Source organism: Xiphophorus hellerii, chromosome 12 (genome assembly GCF_003331165.1).
Source record: "Xiphophorus hellerii strain 12219 chromosome 12, Xiphophorus_hellerii-4.1, whole genome shotgun sequence".
Lineage (NCBI taxonomy): Eukaryota > Metazoa > Chordata > Actinopteri > Cyprinodontiformes > Poeciliidae > Xiphophorus > Xiphophorus hellerii.
The window spans coordinates 13600663-13626885 of NC_045683.1; the positions used below are offsets into that span (position 1 = coordinate 13600663).

The 26223-nt window shown below is 37.4% G+C and overlaps 1 protein-coding gene across 2 annotated transcripts; it reads right to left on the reverse strand.

The window, feature by feature from the left end:
- Positions 1–130: 130 nt before the first annotated feature.
- smarcad1a (SNF2 related chromatin remodeling ATPase with DExD box 1a) lies at positions 131–11082 on the reverse strand. Of its 2 annotated transcripts, none has more exons than XM_032579340.1 (24): positions 10623–11082; positions 10113–10251; positions 9885–10014; positions 9400–9469; positions 9104–9198; positions 8917–9015; positions 8615–8693; positions 8380–8499; positions 7628–8277; positions 6826–7022; positions 6356–6446; positions 5565–5664; positions 5349–5408; positions 5110–5185; positions 4865–5000; positions 4654–4785; positions 4291–4386; positions 3444–3561; positions 3240–3355; positions 2838–3026; positions 2627–2745; positions 1258–1440; positions 1041–1150; positions 131–744 (listed from the first exon to the last, which is right to left on the reverse strand). In XM_032579340.1, the coding sequence occupies exons 1-24, from the start codon at positions 10726–10728 to the stop codon at positions 683–685; spliced, it is 3273 nt and encodes a 1090-aa protein (XP_032435231.1). In that variant the 5' UTR covers positions 10729–11082; the 3' UTR covers positions 131–682. The 2 variants fall into 2 exon arrangements, with proteins under 2 accessions (XP_032435231.1, XP_032435230.1); XM_032579339.1 differs by having other exon boundaries at positions 9885–10032.
- Between the last annotated feature and the right edge of the window lie 15141 nt (positions 11083–26223).

Genomic DNA, 26223 nt, shown 5'->3' on the forward strand with positions numbered 1-26223 from the left:
TCTGTGAGAGTTTGGTTACATTGTAGAAAGCCGACTTGAGCTGAATTTAGACAAAGCATCACAATTTTAAGAATAAGGTGGAAAAGAAAACATTTCTTCAACTAAATTTTAATGACGCCAAAAACTGATATTTATTCCAATAATATTTATATATTTTATTATTAAGTCCAAACATGAACCTTGAAACATACAAAGGACTTAGGAAAGAACTTTTACAGTAACACCTGTACATTTCCAATGCATTGGCCCCAAATACAGTACATGAAGAGCTGCCTTGTGAGAGTATCAGAATCTCTTACCTGACGGTACTTTTTACATGCAGCATACTTTCAAAATGGTTCTAACTTTTGGTAAGTGTACTTTATATAGAAACTCAAACCAAAATATATGAAAGTTTATATATGAATAATTATGAACATGACATGTGAAATGAGGTGATTCATTTTTGCTTCTCTTGTAATACTGAACCCTTTGTGACAGCTGGTTAACCCAGCAAAACATGTACAGAGCCTGGAAACGCAAAGGCAGTTCACATGTGTGGGGAACAACAGAGCAGGTAAAGTTTGTGATTTAGGCACAGTTACCGTGCTACAGCTTGTTTCAAGGCAGAATATTGTTGGCAGCAGCCTGCCCACAGTCACAAGACTTCATCAGTTCAGACGAGTTTCAAGGCTGATGTTCTTCACAGTCCCAGAGAGGCTTTGAGTAAAGAGGCCATATCGTCAGGAATGCTTCCTTCATCATCTATAGAACAATGCATAAGTAATTCAGCAACCCACAAATTAACAGAGTACCTAATAAATATATACAGTACATCTCCTTTATCAAATATCTTTTCCACACCATATTGGTGAAAATATTGTAGTAACGGCAAGAAAAACTGTAAAATGTTGTGTCAAAGCCTCTGGTTCTACCACAAATTACAGTCTTGCTTATTCTAAAATGCATTTTCAAGTTAAGTGCATTCTCTTTAACTGTTGCATTGAAGTATTGCAGAACCAGAGAGCAATTACATCATCTATGTGCACAGAGTCCCTTACCTTGGTCAGCAGCAGTCATGTCCTGTTCCAGCTTTAGCTTCTTCTGACCGAGATGCAGGATGCAGTCCTCTATGCTGTCCTTACTGATCAGCTTTATCACCTGTACAGTCCTGCCAGTTACAAAGATGTAAATTAATCAATAAATAAAGTCTTCTTCTTCAGTAACTGTGTTGATGTACAATCAGATCGAAACAATAAGCTGATGTGCCATTCTAACCTGGTCTGGCCCACGCGGTGACATCTATCCTCTGCCTGTTTGTCGTTGTAGGGATTGTAGTCGATATCGTGCAGGATGACAACGTTAGCAGAGGTGAGGTTGATGCCGAGCCCTCCAGCACGTGTCGATAACAGGAACACGAATATGTCTGGGTCTGTGTTGTACTCATCAATCAAAACAATCCTGCAGAAGAGAAATTATGAGCAGTTAGAAGATACCGCAATGTTTAGAAGAACACCTTAATGCAGGGATTTATTCAGCAAAATCCTAAGCTAACATCCTGCATGTTTGTTTTCATTAGATAAATCTTTCAACAACAACAAACTTGAAAGTTACTTTGAAGTTATCTTGGAGGGTAAATCTCAATTTTTAATACTGATTCTAAAAAATATGTAGCTTTTTAAAAGACTTCAGACTTTGGTCCACAGTATATTTTTCCAACCTTAAAAATAAACTCAGCTGATGAAGCTGAAAAGGCCAATATTGAACTTTTACTACTATAAGAAATAATGAAAGTATAAAAAGAAGACAATTATTAGTACCCAGAAGGTTAGAGCATCCATGGCTTCTTTAACATTTCAGCCAATCCACCGGCTGATCGCCTCGATGCCACGCTGCAATGATGCACTCATTTGTGCAAAATGATTCTCAAGCAGTAGGCTGTGTTTAACATTAAACAGGTATTTTGGATTTTCGTACCTCGTAAATTCTAATAATCAAAATTAATTATATAAAAAAAAAAAATCGATGACTTTATAAAAACAAAAGTTTTACTCTGCTGAATTTAAGTTTTCCCATTATATAATATCTTGAGATGCACCTGCAGCAGATATATTACCTGTTTACCAATGGAGGACAATGAAGCGTCCATGTGTAAAATTGTATCAGGTATTTTTTTGCAAGATTTTGATTAGACAATATATTTGTTAAGGTGAAAAAAAGATGTTTTAAAGAGAGATTAGTGGATAGTTGTACTACGATGTGAATAGTATTTGGATTTAAGAGAGCAAGGTCAGTGTGTGAAAATACACCGAAACTGCGGCACCACAAGGTCGATTACTGAATGTTCTTCTGATAACATTCATGGGGGAGAACAACAACTTATCATACAGCACAGAGAGTCTTTACCACTGTGTATTTCTCAGAATAGTGCACGTCTCATATGTCAGCAACTGTTGACATATGAACAGAGGTCCAGTGAGAGGTTAGGTCACCATGTTTATCCAACCAATCATTTCAAGTTTCTGGTATAAAAGTTGTATGGCTGGTATACAACTTTTATACATATTTCTTATGCTCATCGGTTTCATAACATGCTGGTCACAGGCGATGAGTTATCAGTATTAAAACATAAACAAATATCCCTGACCTGTCAGCGATAGGAGTGGATCCATCCAGTCTGACGTAACGATGCTGTAGATGCTTCAGGAGAACTTCCACAATGTCCAGCATCATGGTAAACTGACTGAATAGCACCACTCTGTCTCCCTGCAGAATGAGAGAAAAGCCCAAATATTCAGTGTAAATAAAGATTAAATGTTCTCGGTTATGCGTCACAGAAACAGTTCAGCAGTAGTGACCTGGCTTTTTAGAGAGGTCAGCAGCTCTTTTAGGTGGAGGAATTTCCCAGAGTCGAGAAGGAGACTTGTGTCGAGCTGGAAGGAGCCGATAGAGAAATACTGCTGACACAGACGATGGAGCTCAAAATCTGACATCACCTCCATGTCTTCCTGAATCAGAGCAGCACTGGCATCGTGGTGGGTTGGCTCCTGAGGAGAAAGAAAGAAAATAACAGTGGGAGGAAAACAAGATGTTGCAAAATGAAACATCAATCAAATGAAGGTGGATATTTACAGGCATCTCAACTTTAGGAGAGTAAAGTTAAGAACATTACAACAGCAGAATTATTTAAGGTTCATAGTTTTAGTTTTAAGAAGAAAAAAGAAATCAAAAGTGAGCTCCAGCAAAGTATCAGGACAGACCTTTAGCATAAGTTGGCTCATAGCCTGAAGCTTTTCTGTGGTGTAGTACTGTCTGTGAAGAAGAGGATGGTTGGCCATCTTCCTCAGTTGCATCATCACATTGCACAGCTCACGCTCTAAAAGAGAAGAGATGTTTGTAATTCATTATGTTATTAATAAAGCCCACATATACAACAGGGAGCCTGCAGTTGAAATGAGTCTTACTCTCTCCAATAGTGGTACTCTTTAGTTTCTTTAGCAGCGCTTCGTAGAGAACCTGCTGTTTCTCACTCATGGAGCAGAACTCGATCTTTTCTTCTTTGGCCGGGAGCTGCTTGAGAACCTGGAAGCATGAACACACCAATGTGTGTCAATAAATGCTTTTTTATAATCCAGTTGCAGGTAGGACACAACAGGAGAGTGTATTTCTTTAGGATAACAGTGAAAATAAAAGTAAGTAATTTTATGTTTTAGGAGAAGCAAATATTTTAAATCCCTTTTTTTTGCTAATAGTTTGCTTCATCGGCTCAAGTATAGAGCTGATAAACATTAAGCACATCAAAACTATAGAACTCCAACCATATTCACAATGTAAATTAAAGCAGTGTATTCTCAGAATTTTGCAATGCTGCCGACATCGGTCAATATTGCAATGAAGAGATCAGTTGCAATATGACTATTTTCATTCTATGCTTCTATCACTCAGACTTAACTGTTTCTTCAATGTCTGATGTGAACATTGACTAAATGCAAGATTATACCACTTAAAATACTCAGGCCAACAATCATTGCACTGCAGTCATATTCAATATGAATATTGAAATATATTGTGCTGCCTTATTGTAGAAGCACCCTCAACACTTTTACAATTTAATAAGAATCAAAAAACAGGTCAGACCCTATCAGCCAATAGGAGCACATGATGCATCCATATTAACTAACTCATTTAAATTACCATCCCTCTTCTACAAGCCGTCTATAGCTTCATCCATACACTATAATGATTGCATACAATCACATGGAGTTTGCTTAATGTGTGATAAATATCTGTCATTTCTCCTAAGAAACTCACCTCATTTTTGACTCGTCGCAAGATAAAGGGTTTCATGATGAGTTTGGCTCGAGTAATTCGATCCCTCTCAAATCGACTTTGTTCCTCGTGAGATTTCTAATGAGAAAAAGGAAAAAACGAGTCAAATTTCATAAAACTATTTGATTATAAATTCTACATTTAAACCGGCAGCTGGTATAAGAAGTCATTACAGCTGAACAATAAAATGTGACAAGTAAAACCAGATGCTCTTCATCACTGTGTCCATCATCATTGCATTGGTTAATATACAGCTACTTAACAGGGAAATGTCTTCAAATGTCTTTCCTAGACGGCTAAAGAAACTAAACTGGAAACATACCAAGCATGCATACCGATACTGACCATAGAAAACATCTTGGAGAGCTGCATTGTGGAGCTGGAGAACATGGTAGGCATTATGAAATTCAACAGCGACATCAGCTCTAACAGGTTGTTTTGTAAAGGAGTTCCTGTCAGCAGGAGGCGATGCTCAGCCTGCAGGAAAACACAAACGAAGACCATTAAATCGGATTTCTTTGGTAAGAAATGTAAATTCCACAAAACATCAACTTACATTAATGGCCATTAGGTGGCGGTAGCGCAGAGTGTTCATGTTCTTTAACATGTGGCCTTCATCAAAGATGGCATATTTGATAGGCAACTTACGAAAAAGAGATCGATCGCTGTCGTTCCCTATTGCCAAGTTATACCTGTGAATGAAATAAATGGCAAGCAACAGTTAGAAGAAGAATTATGTTAAACGTCCATCAAACTCAAAATCAGCAGCGATTTCCATTCAGCCTCAAAGCGTTTGCTTACGTCGTCACAATCACGTTAAAATGGACTTCCCCATTGAGGATGTCATGTTTGAGGTAGCGTCGCTCTTCCACAGATCCTATAGAAAAGAACAGCACACAATGATTTTCAGAGGGAAAAGGCATCAAATCTATAGAATATTAGCATAGCATTCTTATATGCAGCATATAAGGGGAAAAAAACCCGATTAATTTATATATTGAAACAGTACATATGAAAAAGGTGATTTTTCTTCTGCTTACCATAATAAATAAGAACTTCAAGAGCAGGGCACCACAGCCTCAGCTCTCTAACCCAGTTATCTAATAGACGGAAACAATACAAGCAACATAAATCGCAGGCTAATAATTATTTTTCCGAGGCAATACATGAGAAAACAAGATATTTAAAACTGATATTAATATATTGTAAGAAACTGTATGAGAAAATGTTGCATTTTATGTGTGAAGGTTCTATACCCAGTGTGGAGGAAGGCACAGTGATGAGATGAGGACCTTCTATTCCGTTCTCATACAGCTGAGCAAGAAATGCTATAGCCTGGATGGTTTTCCCCAAACCCTGAGAGCAAGAAATGCGAACGGGAAATGGACGTGGTGAGAAAAATATACAAAAACACAATATTTAAAGTTCTCCTTTTAGATTACATGCACGTTGCAAAAAAGCATAAACACCAACAATCTTTGTAATTGTAAATAAAAAACGTTTCTCTTTTCAGATGAGTTTACATCTGTGTAATAAACACACCCATATGTGCTTTAGCGAAATCTCAGTGTCAGGCATCAACTGGATGAGATCTAGTAAGACTTGATGCAACATATCAAGTATTTTATTAATTCTGTAGATCTTTTCAGAGACATTAAATTAAAAGTTTTATCACAAAATTATGTGGGAAAAGTAACACAAAATAAGAAAATTACAGCAAAAACTAGATGTCCAACACAGTTTTTTTTTTGTGCCTTAGAACACTGACTGTGAAAACAAAATCACTGATTAGACCTTGACTTGTCAATCTTGGTTATTGATGATCACAATCAAAACAAACTGACAGGTGTCTAGTCTGCCCAGACTCTCCTCTGCTTCTGAGGAGAAACCAGGAGAGCTGGGCAGGAGGTCATCTTGACATAAATGTTACTTTCCAAAAGTCAACAGGTTCGAGGGTAAAAGATCTAAACCAGTTTATTCCATTGTTGGGCATTTTAACACAAATACTGGTATGGCACTACATTAAATCCACCAAATGTTTCCATACCATTTCATCAGCAAGGATGCCACTCAGTTTGTGTTCATTCAGAAGCATAAGCCACTTTAGGCCAATCAGCTGATACGGTTTGAGCTGCAACCTGAAAGGGAAACAATAAGAAAAGTAAACAAAACCCACTTTTATATGATGTATAAAAGATTTTTACTCATTAAAATGTAGCCAATCCAAATTCATAAGGCAGCTTAAACTACAAACTATTTTTACAAGCTTCTCAACAAAGTCAAGTTTAATTTGCTGCTGTTTGCCATTTCATAAATCGTTACCACATCTTTTGTTTTCTTTTATTTTAACTCTAAATGTCTGTCTTTTACAACAGTCTGTGACAGAAAATTAACTTTTTTCTTTTGTACAAGTATTTTACATGAAAAATGAAGTATAAAGAAAAAAAAAAAGTCCACTTGGCACAAACTGGTGCAACATTTTTTGTAAATTAATGGTCAGTAGTGAATTTTACTTACTGGCTGTTAAGTAAACTGGGCTGTTTTGTGGAGCCAGTCCCACTCTCCATCACCTCTGTGACCCGTTGCACCATTTTTATAGAAATTGTTTGACATTTAGACATGAGTCCAAGTATAACCTTCCTCTCTTTGAGGACGACCTTGCAGCCATGCATCAAATCGTCTGAGAGTCCGTTTCCCTTGTGGAAGACATCCCACTGAGGAGGGAGATCATTATTTAATAGCTTGCACATTATAGAGTGTATGCATGCTGTGTTAAATGTATTTATGAACAGTTCATACTTTAAAAGATATTAAAAGTGGACAAAGATTTACAAAAGTAAAAGTTACCGGTTTAAAAGAAAAAATGTATTTGAAACTAAAAATCAGAGGAAACGTCAAACACTAAATGGATGAGTTTTGTTTTTCTAAAATATTTTTCCACACAACAGCATCAATATATATTGTTACAGTGGGTTTGCACTGCAAATTTAATGACTTAACTACATTAATAGAAAGAAGAAACCATTCATGTAGAATATATACAAGTAGGTATGAAATTTAACCTACTTAAAACTTGCTAAATTAAAAACAAAGACGCACTTTATTGCGTAAAGCCTACAAGCTAGCACACACAGGTAATAGTTCCAAGTATTTCCAAATTAATTTGATTGATGCTGAATCAAACATCCCATTTGTTTCACTGTTGTCCTCTGAGTAGTTCCTGGTTGATTCAGCTTTGCCCTTTGATTTCTGCTCTTTTGGAATAATATGTGCAAGTTATACGCGATTTCTGTAAGAACCAACCAAAAATAAATCTCACCAGGGATTCCCAGCTATCAAAGGGTCTCAGTTCCACGATCCTCTGGGCCTTTTTAACAGAACAGCCAGAAATCAGCGACAGTTCGTCTATTGATGCATCCTGGAAAAACGCAAGTATTTCATCTTTCACATCCTTCTTGACATTGATGCTCTCCAGCTCGTCGTCAGAGTCCTCAAACTCGCTTGTTACTACGTCCTCTTCATCATCAGAACTGACTTGTTCTTCAGTAGCTCGTGCCTTCTTCTTTCTCTCCGCCGCCTGCTTCTTTGCGAGTCCTGTGTCGCTAGAAAACTTGGACAAAACCTGGGAGGCTGAGGAGGAAGGCGAAGGCTTCGAGGTGGATGAGGTAGAGGTTTGCATACGAGAGCATGATAAAAACGCAATCCGTGAGTGAACAGTATGAATGCTAGTACTAAGTTTGGAGACTTTTGTGTCCTCCAGCTCCGACTCGTCTTCACTGTCCTTTGTATTATCTGTACTGTTCCCATCTGCTTTATCAACGTCTCTGTGGTCTTCAAGATCCCCATGATGTGCTTCTCTTTTTCTTTCAGTAGACTTCTGGCCCTTTGAGTCTTTGTAATCTCTGATTGACATTTGTCTCCTTTTTGGTTTTGTTTTTTCTGAATTATCAGAGTCAGTAGAACTGTTTTCTGTCAAAAGAAATAGATTGTTCACCAACACATTCTGATTACAAGAAATTATTGAAGAAAAAAAAATTATATTTAGTTTCAGTCAAAATGTATTCTCTGCACCTGTGTCATCGGTACTCATCCCATTTGTTTCACTGCTGTCCTCTGAGTAGTTCCTGGTTGATTCAGCTTTGCCCTTTGATTTCTGCTCTTTTGGAATAACCAGGCTGGTGCTACTATTATCTATCAATTAAATAAACGAGAAAGTTTCAGTCAGTCCAGGAATTACTGTTAAATATCAAAATTATAAAAAGGTAAAAAAAATTGGTTAGATCCAGACAATTAATTGGATTCGTACCTGATTCTGAGAACATCTGAAGAACCTGCAGAGCTTCTTCCACATCCCAGTCGTGCTCCTGAAGCACCATCCTCAACTCCTAGACCAGCAACATCATCAGAAGAGTAACAATAATAATCATCTTTCAGTTTCTCTCTTTTTTTTTAAAACCATTTTACTTTGGTACAATTACCGAAGGCATTCAGTGCTTTGGTTCACTTGACCTTATGTGACCAACTAAAGATAAATTTAAACTAAAAAGAGACATAAAATGGCTTCAGTTTACAAAGCTAAACTCTGTCAGATTTGCTGTGTGTCTTCACCTCCTTGTCCTGGTCCGGAAACCGTTTCTGGAGTTTTCTCACCATGGCCTCCTGCTTTTCCCAGCTTGGTTCGTCGCCTTCGCCCTCTTCATCAGAGACCTATACAATAAAATTATGCCTGAAAGTCCAAAGCCTTACAATCTACATTAGGTTCTTAAAGTTAATCAAAAAGCTCTCATGTTCTTACCAAAGACGGTTTCCGTCTTTTACTGGGTTGAATATCACCACTGTCCTGAGAACAGCTGGATCCACCCTGCTTTCTCTTCTTGCCATCATTTGGAGCTGAGAGGAAAAACGGGAAGATATCTCAAAAGAGGTAAAAGGATTGACATCAGAAGCCTTTAGGCAGAGATTTCTATTTTGACCTTTTCTGCATTTAAAATATTAGATGTACTTTTCATGAATCTCCAACATTTTTTCACTCCAAAAATTTGTGATTTCTGTTTAAAATTGGATTTTAAACAAAAAGTGAAAAGCATTTACCTTCTTCATCCCCAAATTTTAAAAGGCAGACAGCTATAGCGCCCTCCAACGTGCTCGTACTCCCAGAGACCTGAAAGCATCAGAGAAACAGTGAGCTGAACAAATCAAAATCAATCATTTTCTTCCGCAAAACTAAATCACAGCAGCATTAAATTACAACAATTTTTGATTATAAAAGCTGCGTCTTCATGTTGCTCTGGAAAGAAAGAAAGATCCATTTTCAAAAGAAAACTTTATTATTTATTATTGTAATTTCGTAAAATGACTGGGATAAGTCAAGTTATATGTGCAATCACTGGTTTAAATAATGCGAAATGTAAAAGAGAGAGATTGAACATCATGACAGAAGAAGACAATATGGAGAATAAAACATATATATTTTTTTGTTTTTATTATTGCTTTACTGAACAGTAACCTTTGACTGGACCTAAAACAAAAATTAACCTCAAGCATTTTCACTAAATAAACAGCTGGACCCGACTCACCTCTATCACTTCAGTTCTTGATAATTGAGGAAACAATTCCAATAGTTTGCTTATCTTCTCATCCATCTCCTCATCCTCATCATCTGTATTTAGTGGTGCTAAATCTTTTGGTAGCTTCTGAACTGAGCTCCTAGAATCAGAAACATCTCTGTCAGACAATAGTCAGTTATGTCAGAGTAATAAAATGCAACATGTCAAATTCATTTGAGTTTACAGGGAATCACATACTTGTTCTTTGTGGTTATTTGTATTTTTGTGTTTGGCTCGGCCATGACATCATCTTCCTCCAAATCTATGGAAATGACTTCTTCAAAAATCACACCTCGTGCGTGGGACTTTGGCGTGGCTTTAAATGATTTCATTTGAGCTGAAAAACAAACGATCACGTTGGCATCTAGTCAGTACATGAGAAACGTTTTTATTTAAAATGTATTGCCACTCACAGGCGGAGTTTACATTTAAAATAACGTCTCATGTAGCATCAGTGCTGACATTAATCTTAACTGTAACTGTATACTTGTTGGAAAAAACAAACAAACATGATTTTGCACAGACACACAATCCAACATGTGCTTAGATGCATTTTGGTCACATCTCTGCTTTGCAACGTGAGAACCACATGGACTTGTACTCACGTTGAAAATATTGTAATATCTGTGTCGCTAAGATTAATCGTCACAAAGTCAAGTATTTCCTATGTTGGCTAACAACAATGCATGCTAGTTTGCTCCTAGTTACCTGGTTCGTTCTCCTTTTCAGAATCCGGACTTTTGGACACGCAACCTGGATCTTTGTTTGCTCCCTTCTTCTCGAATCGAAAGCGGTCTAGATTGAACATACTCATTTTAGATAATCTTTTATGTCTATATCGGAACGCGGTAGCCCTTTGTCTAATTTTACTCAGCCAGTATGTTGTCTGTTGCGTCTAGCGCATCATCATCTACGTCCCAGTTAGCTAACGCGATGATCCAGCTAACTAGCGCCAGGTGTTAGCACACGGGCCAGGAAGAAAATTGAGCGCAGGCGGCGAGTTTTGAGCTTTGTCACTGCTCTGTTTTTGACCGCAGCGCTTTAAAACCAAATTATAAGTAGCGCACTTCATAAACAACACGACAAAACAAAATCAATACGCGAATAATCTGTGCTCCACACGGCGGAAAGCCGGTTTCCCGCTTAGTTAGGCAGCTAGTAGGAACAGATGATTGGTCAGGAACACAAGTGGGCGGGTATTACACCATCGGGTCAAGATAATACTCTACATGGTACTTCCGTTTTGCGTCCCTGCATGGATAAGCCAGTTGGATTATGGGTGGATGGATATGGAACATTTTTCCAAATCAATAAGTATGGGTAAAGTATTTCCAGTGACAAGACGCATTGTTTACTGTACATTCACTTGAATTCTAAATGGCGCAAAAGCCTCAGTAGATAGAAAAATAACAGAAGAACCAGCTAGGTGTGTGTCTGTGCCTTATACATTTTCAGTTAAAAAATATTTCTTCTTCATTTAATGAAGTTACTTACAGTAGACATAGTGTCCAGAATTTTTTTTTTATGAAGTAGGATTTGCTCTAGTTAAGGAAACTACTAGACCTTAAAGTACATTTTTTCCCAACATTTTCTCAAATAAAAGTAAATAAGTCAATGTGAGTAGTTTACTCCCCACAATATAAGCAATAACTCAATAGCGTTAGGTTAGTGCTTATAACCCAAAGTCAAACAGGCAAGAACAAAACAACTTAACATAAATTCTACAAATCAGGAAGACTTTTTTTCATTTCTTAATGAACATGCGAACACTTGTTGATATGCAACAAGTCTGATGGATGAAATGTGTCCATCAGATGGCGGTAAACTACCAAAATAGTCTGTTATCCATTCTCTGTTCAAACAAAAGAGGGCAGCAGATTCAACAGGATATGATAGAGTTTACTGCCAAAAATATAAACTACTTTTTAAAATCATGTTGGGGCTGCACTAACTGATGACAGTTGTTAAAGAAAATTATAAAGCTTTTAGGTATTATTTTAAACGTTGGCCTATGCAGTGTATATGTTGTAGGTCCTCATAACTTCCTCCTGTTCTGCCCATTCCTAGAAACAGTCTTTGCCAATTATGTTAATTTAGCAAAACATAAAGAGCATATTTTAAACTGTTCAAACTGCACTGCAGTGGCAAAAATATCTAAAGTTAACTTGAAACGGAACGAACACATAAAGTGGTATGATGTGCAGAGATAAGGACTAAAACAATTTTATATTTATTGAAGGGATTGCAGCAGCTGTTAGTGACATATACTTATTTAATATGTCGCATAAGAAATACTTTAAGTCAATATGAGCTTAACACATTTCTGTTGAATGTCAGCTATAGATTTAATTCCCCTGATGTGACTTTCCAAAGTTACCATTACAGGAGGTCAAAGTCAAAACCCAACCCCCTCAAAAATTTAACAAATGTACATGCAAATGCATAGTCACATACTGATTGATTACTTTAAAACTTGACATACATTTTTTTTTAATAAATTGTCATTTGTATTTCTAGGTGCTTTTGATTAAATGTTTGACTCTATTTTGGTGTCTCAATTTTGGAATCTTGCTTAAACCATCATTGCTATAAATTACCTGAAAATATGTCCAATATGCAAAATTTCTTCACATAGAAGTGACCACACGAGTACAGTGGCTGAATGATGATGATTAGGTTGGGCCTTTTCATTCGAACGTCGCAGCAGCCACTACAGCCCCTTCCTGCCGCCTTACTGTCGCCCTAACCATTGTCATGGAGACCATGTAAGTTATAGCATAGCGTGTGTGTATATGTGAGCATGTATGTGTGTTAGAGCTCAGGCCCGGACACAATAGGCGGACTGACACAGAGTCTGATAGGGGTCATGACCCCTCGCAGCGGGAAGCTCAAACTGTGGCTCCTTGCTTCTCCTCTGTCTCCCAATCAAGTTCTGTGTGGGTGTATGTATTTGTGTCTTACCTCTAATTTATGATAACGTTTTATTTTTGTTTTTCATGCTAACTTTTTAAACTTTGCTAGATCAAGTTTGTTTTAAACTGTATGCCTGTGTGTTTAGACAAACACACAGATATACAATCGTGTGTGCAGCATCTCAGATAGATAAATCACAAGGTTGTCCTAAAGCTGTCACTGGTCATTACCATGCACAAACAACACACAAGAACATAAAATAGTACAGTGACCATGTTCATGGATGTTCTTGCAGGTCATATAAGAAAATAAAAGCAACAAGGTATTTACGTGAACTTTCTTGCTGCTTTAGAAAATGGAGTGTTAGCAGAGCTTTGCCACCCAAAGTTCTGCTAACACTTTGGGTGCATATACATATGCATAAAACTACTTCCATAAGAAATAAGCATACATGCTTATTATTGCCCCCAAATGTGTGCATTGTCCCCAAATGCACTAATTTGGGGACAATAGTAGATGCAGCATGTATGCTTATTTCTTATACTGTTCGTCTACATGGGGTGGTTTTATCCACACAACAAAAAAGGTTGCAAGTGCAAACCTAAAATTATTTAATATAATCATGTTTGTAATATTACATGTAAAACTTGGTTTTACATATAACAATAGGGATGTCTGTTTATGTGTGAATTTATAAATGTGACCCATCTATGGTGTCCTAGTGGTGTCGTCACAGTGTCTGTCACCATTCAGCCACCATGGCGCCCAACTTGGCCGAGACCCGACGGCGGCAGGGAGCACCTTGTTGCCGTGGTAACATGTCTGGGATGCAACACCCCTCCCATCCTAAGAAATGCACACATTCAAAAACTCAGAAAAGGTTTCCCTAAGGATAAGTAGTATTTGATGTTAAAACTAACGACTAACTCTTGAGTGGCCAAAAAGAGACAAGGAATTTCATGTCGATATCAAATCAGGTCTTCCATTACTCTTGGTCCTTCTGGAACTATTGGTCCCAGAAGGACAAGACATTATTTCAAATGTGAAATAATGTCTGGTAGTGTTCTGTATTATTTAGTCAGATTTAGATTTGTTTTTCTTGGGAATTCGTGCAAAGCACAATCAATTCATTCTTCAGCTCTGAACTTCAGATTCTCAGCAGGCAAAATTATACCAAAGACACAACCGCATTCTAAGGGTTTACTGTAGCAATTATGTTCTCAAAATGATGAATAGTTAAATTTGTTTCCATTCATACTGGTATCTAAGAAGTTTATTTCTCTTCTAACTAGTACCAGGTTTTCCATGTTTAACCGGTCTCAACTACTTTTTGGAAAATGTAGACCTTCAGATCTTTTTTTTCTGTGCACTGTACAACATTTCATTGACCTTTTCAAAGGAAAGATGCATAGCACCAGTTTACAGGGGAAAAAATGCTTAATTTCAACTTCATATCTGGGCAAATTGAAGTATAAGTTCAAAGGGGTTTAACTATTTTTTTCTCATTAAAGCAATTAGTATTTTTCTTTCTGCTTTTTGATGAAGTACAGTTATAGGGTTCACTATTGAAAGTTGCTCTTTGCTCCTCTGGCCTTGCAGATATGTAGGCCCCAAGTACAGGCAGGGGGCAGGCACAATCAAGAAGATCGCAAAGAAGAAGATATGTAAAGAGAAATGACAAGGAGCAAATCAGTGAGGCATGGGTATAGAAGCACGTCGATCTAACAGAGACTGCAAGTAAATGAGGAGTACAAGTTTAGTGAATCAGTGAAAAGGTTTCAGATCAACTAAATTTGGAACAGCTGAGGGGGAGCTTAAATTGGGGCAAAGAGGTAGAAGGGCTGGAAATGACAGAGTTTACATAAACACTACAAAGAAACACAGAGGGAAGTCACTGAACAAGGTAACCACTGAAAAATACAAATGTGCATACAGGACATATAGGCAAAAAGAACAAAAAAGAAAATACTAGACTGCAAAATCCCACCAAAATGGCACAGTAATCAAAAAGTAACTAAACAAAATCCCAGTCCTTCATTTCATGGCATAGCTGCTTTACTTGAGAGGCATGTTCTACAGCAAGGGTGTCAAACTCATTTTTATTTTGGGTCATATCAAGATCACAAATATCCTCAAAGGGCTGCTTCTGACAGCTTGTATTGATAAAACTGTCTGTTAACAAGTTGGCTGTCTATGTATTCAATAAGTCCTTCTTCAAAATGAAATAATATTGGACATCTTTTCACATTGATGTAATTTGGCAGTATACAGGAAAAAATCTGCTATGATTTTATTGGTAAGATAATATTTAAACACACAACCATTATAGTATTATATTGAAAGTATTATAGTCTGTAGTCTTTCGCATTTTGAAGAGTGGCTAAGAGACAAGGGTCTTTGTCTCAGAAAAAAAAAATATACAGCAGTAGAACAAGTTATCACATATTACTAATTAAAAGTTCCCAGACACTGTCATCAAAGTAAAAAAAAAAAAGTAAAGTATGAATTTAAAAAAAATGCTCTGATAGTATTTGTAGGAACTGTTCACGTATCAATGTTAGACTTCTTTTACTATGAATCAATACACTCAAATACTTGTAAAATGTTCAGTATGGGATTATACTATAGACTCATTTATTGTAAAATGTTTCACACATTTCTATCTGTACTGCCAAAAAGTGTGGAAGGCACTGTATCCAATATAATCCAACCCTAATGCCTTACCTTTATAACCTACAGGATGATTGCATTAAGACACACCTCTTGGAAAGCTGCTGTCGGAAAACGTATCAACCACTCATTTGACTTCTTTTGTGAAGCTTTTGTTTAGTCATCACTCATGTATCTACTCTTTCTGTCTGCATGCAAAGAGCAACAGCAGCAGGGGAGAATTCCCGTGTTGCAGGAGGTGATGGCACAGAGCAGCCGAGACAACCCACCAATCCTGAGAGAGACAAAGACTGATCCTACTGGCTGCCTTACAGAACATCAGTCAAACTGAGCTTTGTTAGCACTGCATTCCTCCATGCTGTCCTCCTGTTTTCACTCCTTAATCAAAAAAAGTTAATTACTTTTATATCTCAGAACCCCCTCATGTTTGCTTCATGAAGTAAAATGCTCCTCCTCCCGACTCCCTATTTATTGTAATGGGAACATATTAATTAAGGGGCATCACAATTAAAAAAAGTTGCTTTTACCTCAGTTGAATTTCTGAATAGTTTAATCATCCATAATGTTTTCAATGAATGTAGAAATTATTGCCATTATTTGGCGTTTTTCACACAATCTCAGTGTTTTAATTAGGCTGAAAGAGACACTCAGACAGGAGGACAATGACTGATTCCCAAGCTGCCTAAAAAAACATTATTCAAAAAGAACAAGGTTGACTGTGTGTGTCTTTGCACCTTTCTCCAGAAATTATGCTAATTATATATTTGTCAGGCATGTAATATGTTGTGTGATTTATTATTCTACTTTGTAAACTGTCGAGGGTTTGTTTGGCTGGATCATACTTAAACTCTGCTTGATATTTTCAGGTTGAGCATTTTCTTGTGTTTGATTCCATGTTTTAATTTTAAATCAGTCACCTTTGACTTTATTCATGTTCTCCAGTTATATGAAGCCCTTTAAATAAATTTCAGTAGTATAATTACTTTTCACTTGATATGGTTAGATGATAGGAAACCCTTTATATCTCTGAAATGTTGCATTTGCTTTGAGTAAGAGTACTTAAATGCTCTTGCAAGCTAATTTCTAACACCAGTGTTGGAGTTTAGTTTGCATACAGTTATTCACCAAGCACTTTTTTAACTAGCATGTCTAGTTAAAAAACACACACTGACTATGGTCTCAGTAATTGCATATAAACAAGAAAATTAAATGATTGCCTTAAATTATGAGCTATTCATCTGCTGTAGCCTTAATGTATATGTAATCTTACGATTTTCTGGTCTGGATCGGTTGTACTTCATAAAATGTCTCAGGGTTTTGAAGTTGAACTGGTGGATGAATCTGCGATGGGCTGGGATTACAAGTGCCATTTCAGCCAAAGGTTTTAATGGTAAATGTAAATAACATTTCTCCAATTTAAGCAAACAGAAGTCGAAAGGTCTGTGAATGAGGGCATTTCTGCATCTCACTTCCCGACAATAGGAGAAATCCCGCAGCAACAAACGCAAGTCCAGTTCAGAGACAATGTGCAAATGAGAATTGTTTTTTTTAAATTAAAGGTAAATCTGAGGTAATTATTTTCCTTAGCTTCCTCACTAACACTAATTAGCACCCATTTCCATGAGGATACATATGGGACATCCAAGAAAGAAACTGTTACTCTGCCTGGGGAGATTGCTTCGGTAGTTTTAGCAGAAATTTGATTGACATGACACTCCCCACCCACTTTTGAAGAGGTACTTCAATCAATGGAAAACAACCAGGACTGGAGTACAATAGGGCCTGGCTAAAGGGGGCCAGTCTGGGCCTGTAGTGCAAAAAGCTCTTGAGTGTTAGAATAAGAAAGTAACTGGATTCTGATGACTGGATGACTTTGAACATGCTGTGGTTGTTGGTGTCAGACATGGTGGTCTGAGTGTGCCAAAAATAGGTGGTATATTGAGATTTTCATTCCCAAACATCTCTCTGGGTCATATAGATTAGTCTGAAAAAGTGAAAAATAAATATATAAATCCAGTGAGCAGTAATTGTGTGAACAAAAAAGCCTTGTTAGTATCAGACATGATTAGGACGACTGGACTAGGTATCAAAAAGGCATCAAATGCTCAAATAACCACACATTACAGTCAAATTTTTTGGAGTATTATTGATATGGTGATGGCGGTGTAATGGTGGGTTGACCTTTTCTCTGTACACTTTGGGCCTCTGAGTTCTAATTCAGCATGATTTAAAAACTACAGCTTACCCAAGTGTATTTGCTGACAATGTCCTTCTCTTTATGACCATACAGAACCAGATTTTCTAATGACTCCAGTAGAATAATGCACCTAATCACAAAGCATAAATAATCCCCAACAGTCACCAGATCTCAATTCAACAGGGCACCTTTGGTATGAGGTGATACCTGGAGATTAGCAGCAAATTGGCTGAAACTGTGTGACGTTATCATGCCAACATGGACCCAAATCTCTGCTTCTGGCACTTATATGAATCTTTTTCCCAAAGAATTTAAGCCTTTCTGAAGGCAACATGCCAAAGTAACAGTTTTATGCATACAAGGTCATCCAGAGGGAAGTAAGTTTGGGGGTAAAGAAAACTGAAAAACCTTTCCAATATTAGACGAGTTATGACAGCTATGAAAGTGTAAGTTGGGGCGTGCATGTGTGTGTATACCATTCAGTTCATTTTCGAAACTGCTTAGGAAGTTTAGAAGGATTAGATGGGAATGTCAGCACAAGATCAGCTCCCCTGCTGGTCGGCACCAGCTGGGGGTCGGATTCCTCAGAGACCCCAATGCATCTAAATACGTGTGTTCAACGAGACTCGGGGAAGGAGTGTGTGTGCATTTTCACTATGTGTCATAACCATGTTTATGTCTGTGTGAAAGTTAGGGGCCATTGACCGTTTCCCTTTTCTAGGGAGGTTATTGGTATGACATCGTCAGCTGTGTTGAATTGTGGGAGAAGAAGAACTGACGCGACGGGAGCTGATGTCTGACATGACCTTTCTCAGCATGCACGCCGCGGGGAGCTGGGAGCTGTAAGCTGTAGGCTGACTGTGTGTGTTTGTGTCTTATTCTCTTTAAGTTGGCAATAGTTTCGATTAGAAAGTGAGCAACAAACACAACAAAAGAAAACTTTTTTTTCACTAATCCTGCCTTTCTTTCCTGGTTTTCATTGCAATATCTACATGAATATCACTGTGGACTTTTCGGGATTTGTTACTCAATCCATATTTGATCTTCCTATTTTTGCTTTTGGTGTCCTCCTGCTCCATATCGCATGTCTTTTATAACACATAACTTTTTGTTTCATCCTCTGCAATCTCTTCTGAAGATATACTTTAGTTGGTAAAGTAAGCATCAAGGTGCAATGCCTCCTACTAGTCCAATTTCATTCTACCACTTCATAAATTTCATGGATCTCTACTTGAATCCTTTCTCTTATCTTTTATTCCCCTCTGTCCTCCGACTACATAGTCCAACACACACACAGGAACACACACCACTACATGCCTTTTCTATTCAATGTCTCTCCTCTTTGGGTCCAGAGCTTTGCCATCAGCCTGATAAGTGCCAACAAAGCCTCCACTGTCTAGTGTGACCCTTTATTCTTCTCCCATCTCTTCTCTTTCTCTCTTATTCTTCCTCCATCCTGGAGCCCTCAAGTAAAAAAGAGAAGGGGAATGCTGTCTTTGTACATGCTAAAAGTTATGTCACCTTTTTGTGTTCATCACACAGTGATTGTAAAGTATAAAGACAGGTAACATGAATTTAGAGAAAACATACCAAAATCTTACTGAACATTAAAATCACGACGGTGATTCTAAAACTGACATTTCATATTCTTCCTACGTTTTTTCTTGCCAAAATCACTTCTGCCAAAAAATACTTAGGCTATTATATTAGGAAGGTTACATTTTACAAAAATCTATACTATTTTGAAGTTTTTGTTTCTGATAATGCTTCACATTGAAAGACATAAACGTTATTATATATAAATACATTTAACAACAAAACAATTCCTATGTGACTTCAAGGCCCAAATTAAATTAAACTTATTTAAATTGTTGATGTTCTGTGTAATATTATTATTTTTTTATATATTCTTTTTAAAAAAAACTGTTATATATATATATATATATTTATATATAAATAAATAATCAACCCATTTATTCTCCCCCTTTTCTATCCGTCAGTACATTAGTCACCCATTCAGCCTAATTTCTAACCACCAATCACAAAGTCAGGGTAGTACTAATAGCACCTGCTTTCCCTCCTTCTCCAGGTATGAGAAGAATAACTCTAAGGGAACTTGTTTTCCACTCCACTGGTCTCACTTATCCTCATATGACTATCACTGCTGATTAGTGAGCATGGAGTTAAGTATGTAGCATATCTTCTTCCTTGAGCTGTTATCAAGTTAGATCTGTGTATCTGGGGGTTCTCTTCATCTAGAGGTCATGTTTTCATTTGGCCCCAATCACTTCACTGACCGATAAGACAATTTGTAAAGTTGAAATAAGAGAAGACTTTTTTTTTCATCAGGAGAGGACACAGGAAGAAGCATGATGAGCAAAACACACAGAAAAAGTCAATGGCATCTTAATCAGTAAAATAAACATAAAATTGTCCACTGTGTTTTTAACAACTCTTACAAGTGAAAGGTAACTTTTTTATGTATATATTTAATCCTATGGTATTTTAACACTTTATTAAAGATTATAAGGATTAATCCCTCAATCACTGTCCAGCTTTTACTAAATAACATTAAGGTAAGCCTAAACTACAAAATAAACAAGTAGTCCGTATGAGGAAAAGTCATTTTAAACTTCACTCTGGGCTGAGATTAGAATGAAACAGGAGCTACTCCTCCTCTAACTTTTCACCAGAATGTTGGATCATACAGAAAAACATTTTTTGGTCAATGTTACCTTGAATTTTCAATTATTATTGTGTGTGCCTCTAAATTGATTTAAAGTCTCCAGGAATTTTAAAGTTTGTGATGCAATCTAATATGCTGAAATTTTTCACAAGTAAACACAACACAACAAATAAACAAGAATGATGAGCTACAAAGCGAACTTTGTTGAACCACTGCTGCACAATCATGAACAGGTAATCTGCCAATGTTATTGTCATGTATGATGTGTTCGGGGTTATAGGTCAGGTTAGCGATTGTGCTAACACAACATTTTCACAAAAGAAGCAGGAATACACAAGGACAACATTTTCAGTCTAAATCTGTTTGGGGTTTTTTTGTTTTTGTTTTTTATCACAAACTGGGGTCAGCAGATGCTGAGGAGTATGGTGTGGCTCCAACAGGCACCTGGCTGGAGAAGCATTGTAAATCTCAATTCAAACAGAGTGCAGTCGTAGGAACACTGCGAAGGACATCAAAGATCCCAAAACTAGAGCTTGAGATGAAACGCCACCATCCCAAATAGGAGAGTAAGAGGTGAATGAGAGAAGAATTACATAGACAGTAAATTCTTCCTCTGAAATGTGGTTCATGAGGGTCAGATTCAGCTGTAAATATTTGCTTTCTTTGGGTTTTCAGAGCAATCCAGGAAAAGAAGTGCATACTTCCAAACAAGCAGATTTCTGAAAAATTTTAAATTGTACTCAGTTTTCTTTGTTTTCTTTAAACTCTAACATACTACATGAAGGGAAAGGAGGTGTTAGTATTCAACTGGCTACTTCTGGACCTTCTCATCAGTATTCTCGCTCCCTCTCAAAGGGCTTCCCACACCAGCACTAGTTAATCTAATCACCTCCTCTGCAGCCTCACATAAAGCCTCCAATAGTCCAGCCATGGCTCCCTAATCGACATGTTATTGCCCGCAATCACATTTACAGCACAGAGGCAAATCTTCACACAATGCGATTGTGTCGGCTGCTAATCCAATCAGGCCTCCCTTGCTTTTCTTTTTACTCTGTGTTTCATCTTCAAAAACAAGGTGACAGTGTTTTAATTTTCATTCTTTGGTTACTCTCCATCAATTCAGCTCGCAGTTGAGTGTGGAGGAGCTTATGGGGCCAGACACATGTAGGTGCTGGTTATTGTACAAGCTTTTCATTTCAGTCCCATAGGAGAATGAAGCATGGGATTTAGGGTTTGGTATTATATGAAAAGAAAACAAACATTGTTTTGTTTTTGTTATTGTATATTCAGAGCTGCAGTATGTATTGATCAGACTGGGAAGATTTGTTGAAGCCTACTGATGCGGTACTGACTGTATGACTTTAAAAATGGATTCAGCTTCTCTGGTCAGCTTACAATTAAGAAGTTTTAGACAATAAACAAAACAAAAAAACAACTCTGGCATTACAAAAACTACTTTTAAATTAGGACTATGATTTAAATATTTAGACATATTAAAGCTTTTCTGTGGAGTTAACAAGCCTTTCAGGTGTGGCAATGAGTTTAAAAGTGTTATTTTATACTTTGTGTAGTCACTGGTCTGATAGAGAGGACCATAGCAAAAGCTGTGCATTGGGTTCTTACTCCATCACTTGTTCGTCCTTATTTTTATCTCAACCAATCATCTCCAACATCTTATCTTGCTACATACTGTTCCACAAAACGCTCAACTCAAACACAAGCTTTCTAGTGGCAATAATAAATCAGCTTCTCTCAAAGCTTATGATTCATTTGATATGATGTAGAATTGATGGCACATATTCAGTAAGAACATGTCAAGTTATAAAGTAAATAATTTAAATCATCTATCAATAAATTCATCAAAACATTTTGTAGTAACCTTATAAACTTGTTTAATTATTAATGAAAGACTGTGAGCACAAATAAACACATGACACTGCTCCATACTGCTTAAAGGAGTCGTTGAAGTCAGGTGGCCAATAGACGCTCCTGATTGGACCGCTTCACTCTCTGGGGAAAGAGGGAAAGAATGTGTGGATGTGTGCTTCAGTGTGTGTTTCCCATCTCCAGCTCTCTCTAGGTCAGAGTTCTTGACACACACTAACACCCAGCGGGGCGACAAAATAATTAACTCAGACTGCGATTGACAGACAGTTCATCACGCTGACATATGCACACCCAAACGGAGGGTTTTACTTTCCCATAATCAGCAGAAGTGACAAGACAGACGCCTTACATACTTGGGCATTGTGCAAAAATGAAAATAAGGAAATAGTATGAGATAAAGTTTTGCTAATGAGAAATAAAATGTCCGACAGAGTTTACAGTTCAGCTAAAAACTTAATGATGCAAGGTTCGCATCCAATCATCTATTTCAAGGATGCATTTCTAATCATTTTAATATGTTCCATTTGTTTTCAGATTTGTAGTTCATTATTTTAGATTAGACTTGCCTTTTAATATCCAGATATTAAAAGGTAAGAAGAAATAAAATCTTGCACAAGACAGCAGAGAGTGCAGTGGAAATTTACTGAATTTGTAAAATATAGTACAGAAACATCAATATATTTTCAATACCTACTCAAAGTAAAACAGCTTGTTGTGATATGAAGATTTTCCCCACGACTAAGTCAGCATAATAACCTACTTTAAATTAGCAATTCATATAGTGAATCTGTAGGTCACTTTCCTACACATAAGTATGAAAACATTTAAAGCTCATAAACACATGATAGAAAGGAATGAAGTCAAAATACATATATAAAGCTGACACACACTAATGCTTTTGTATAAGATTTTGAAATTATAATATCACTACACTGCAAGTCATTTTGCGCACGAATGTTGAGCTTGAAGAGCAACATAACTTATACGTCAGACAACTTTTGCTGTGAGTTAGATAGAAAACATATCTCTAAATATGTAAGCATCTCTTTTTTTGTTTTGTGATAAATAGCTGCATCACCTGGTTCCAGTTTATACAATGTCTGTTCCAAATGAACTAGAGAAACACATTCTTAAGCATCTAAACTTCAGGTGAAGTATTTGCTCAGCATTCTCAACTGCTCCAGTTCCAAATTAATTTAAACAATGATAGGCAGTTATGACTTTTAAGCCTAAACAGTATGCTTTTCCATTTGTAACTATATCCTTGTTAATTTGCATTCAGATAGTTACAAGAAATTTTAAACAGCTTATAATCTTATGCAGGAGGAAAAAAGGTAAGATTAAAAAGTAGAAAAGAATAAGAAAGGAAAAGGAAGGAGTATCCTGTTCTTGGAGGTACTGTAACACTGGCTGCTCTGTTTCAGAAAGCATGTTCACCTTTGAAGGGTGCACTTAAAAGTGTGGGTGTATGTGGGGTGGGGAGGACGTGGTAAAAGTGGGTCTGAGTGGGTGGATAGGGGGTAACCTGTGGATTGAAATGGTGTGCCTCCCCTCGCTCGCCCTCCATCCCCTTGATTCTGAGAGGCCGTTTTTCTCTACAGCCACAAAGGGAGAGGGGTCGGATTGCGCCGGCACATTCATGAGCCCACTTTGTTTTCAAATGGTTTTGTTTAGTTGTGACACTGTAGACATCCAACACCTTCCAAGAATCTGAACTCTAAACTCTACTGTGGGGGAGTACAGAGGGCAGGTGGGTGGTGCACAGTCGCAAGTTGAAAACGAAATATAGCAAAGGAAATTGTTGGACATGGAAATCAATTTTCTTTCATATCTGGCCTCTCATGCCAGTCTTTGCTGTTGATCCTTTTTGTTCTCATCTTTCCAGCATGTATGAGCAACCTTGTTCCACATATCGGCCTCCCTTCCTTGAACATCCTTGTGCAGAAAGAAATTTACGCTGCTTAAGTTTTTTCATCATGGCTACCTGCTTAAGCTTTTGCAACCAATATCAGGATATGAATGACTTACATTTGAGCAGACTTGCACTGAAAACCTAACATAGGATTACATATGGCCATTGCTATGACTTTTATATGGCCTTTTCTGCCATTCTGTTGACATAGCTTATTACTGATGCACAAATATCCACACAGTGAAAAGTCATCCAAACATATGATTAAAAACAAAAAAAAACACAGTTTTAGTCAAATGATTGTTTTTTTTTTTACTGAACTTTGCTTTAGTGTATGTGCATGCATGTTGAGACATGTATTTTTCTGAAATTATATTAAAATGGACCCCAATATCTGCACAGGTTAGGGAACGCAGCTGCCAGCGGACAGCTAAAATCTGCAATCTTCTACTGCAATCTTCAAACATGTATAGAACTGCCTATTTTAGTAGTTCAAACACCAAATATACCTTGATATGTATTTATGTGCACAATGCAAATCACCTTAGCACTACCTCTGATACCTCTGAAACCTAATAAATACAGGTCTCTGCTTTCTGCTCTTGGGGGTTCAGCTAATCGGCGCTAAGAAAAATAGAGCTACTCCTCAACTGGCTGATGTGAAAACATCAACCAATAGTAGCATCGCACCTAGTTATTTTAGCTTACCAATATGCATTTTCTTTTGAGAAAAAAAAAATATATATATTTTATATTTACGTAGGACTGCAACAGTGAGCACACACACAAATATTTAGAAGCTGTGATGTTTCACACGGAGACCGTGAAACGGAACTCAACTCACAGACAAAAAAAAGCTAATATACTGATTTGTTTTGTTATGATGACAAAATTGTGACATCAATGGCTTTTAGTAAAAAAAAAAAGGTTTTATTATGTAAAAATGTAAGTAATTATAAAATATTATGCCTTAGTGCAGAGAGAAGTTGATTCAACCTTCCTGACTAATTCTTGACATGCTTGAAAAGGCAGTCGTACCTGAGTTCACAGGGCAATACAGTCAATTGCTTCCCATAGGCTGTGTGCTTTCAAGGGCAAGGGTGCGTTCTGTGCTGGGCCGAGGGTGGCTCACACACGCGCACCATCCACTCCACAGCCATTCGCCACATCCCAAAGGACAGACGGTGCAGCAGTGGGTTGCAAATGAAGCCTCACTCCCCGCTTTGCAATTGCCTCTTTTACCAACTAAAAAACTAGTGAAGGAGACGTGTTTTTAAGCAAATGAACGACAGCAAGAAAAGAGTCAGAAAAGAGAAAGAGCGTGTCTGAGGGGAAAAGAGTAAAGAGATGAAAAAAGAGCAAGGAAAGACTATCTGCTGCATTAACCTTCCCCTCCACAGTGCCAGCATAGAGTCTTTTCTGCCCTCCTCTTTCAGCAGAGGACCCAGGGGACAGTAATGCTGAGCCCCGCTCCATTCTTCCACCAGAATCTTTGATTTCCTATTAGGTTCCTCCTGATGGAGACTGATGGGGCGCAGAGGAAAACAAGGCAAAGGAAGAACAGACATGACGATGGAAGTTGGGAGACAGAGAAAAAGGTGGTAAGAGGCCAAAAAGAACTGAAGGAGAGTAGTAGAGAAAGGATGCAAAAACAAAACCCAAAGATGCAAATGAGGACAAAAGTATAGAAGGTAAAAAGTACAGACGGAGGAGGAGTACTGGCTGTCCCTGTCTTTGGTACCAAAAGCATTGTTTACACCTAAGCCCATTTAGAACTGACCTTTCTCAGTTGGCAGACACGCAGACTAAGAGGCAGAAAGGCAAACTCGGAAGCAGACAGGTTGGTATGTAGACAGAAAGGAGTGATAAGACGACTGCAGAAAAATAATAATAAAAAAAAACAATGCAGAAGAGATTAAAATAACTGTGGGCACGACAAACAAAAAAATAGATTTTCTTTAATCTCAACGAAGGAATATATTTCATAACCAAACTGCAGCCAAAAACAATAACAAAAATGATCATTGTTCTTATTATTTGATAA

Excerpts from the sequence above, each read along its gene's own strand:
- smarcad1a (XM_032579339.1), bottom strand. The coding sequence starts at position 10,728 with ATGAGTATGTTCAATCTAGACCGCTTTCGATTCGAGAAGAAGGGAGCA. Across the intron at positions 1,441-2,626 it reads TCCACTCCTATCGCTGACAG|GATTGTTTTGATTGATGAGT; the intron begins GTCAGGGATATT and ends TCTCTTCTGCAG. Across the intron at positions 1,151-1,257 it reads CACCGCGTGGGCCAGACCAG|GACTGTACAGGTGATAAAGC; the intron begins GTTAGAATGGCA and ends TGTAACTGGCAG.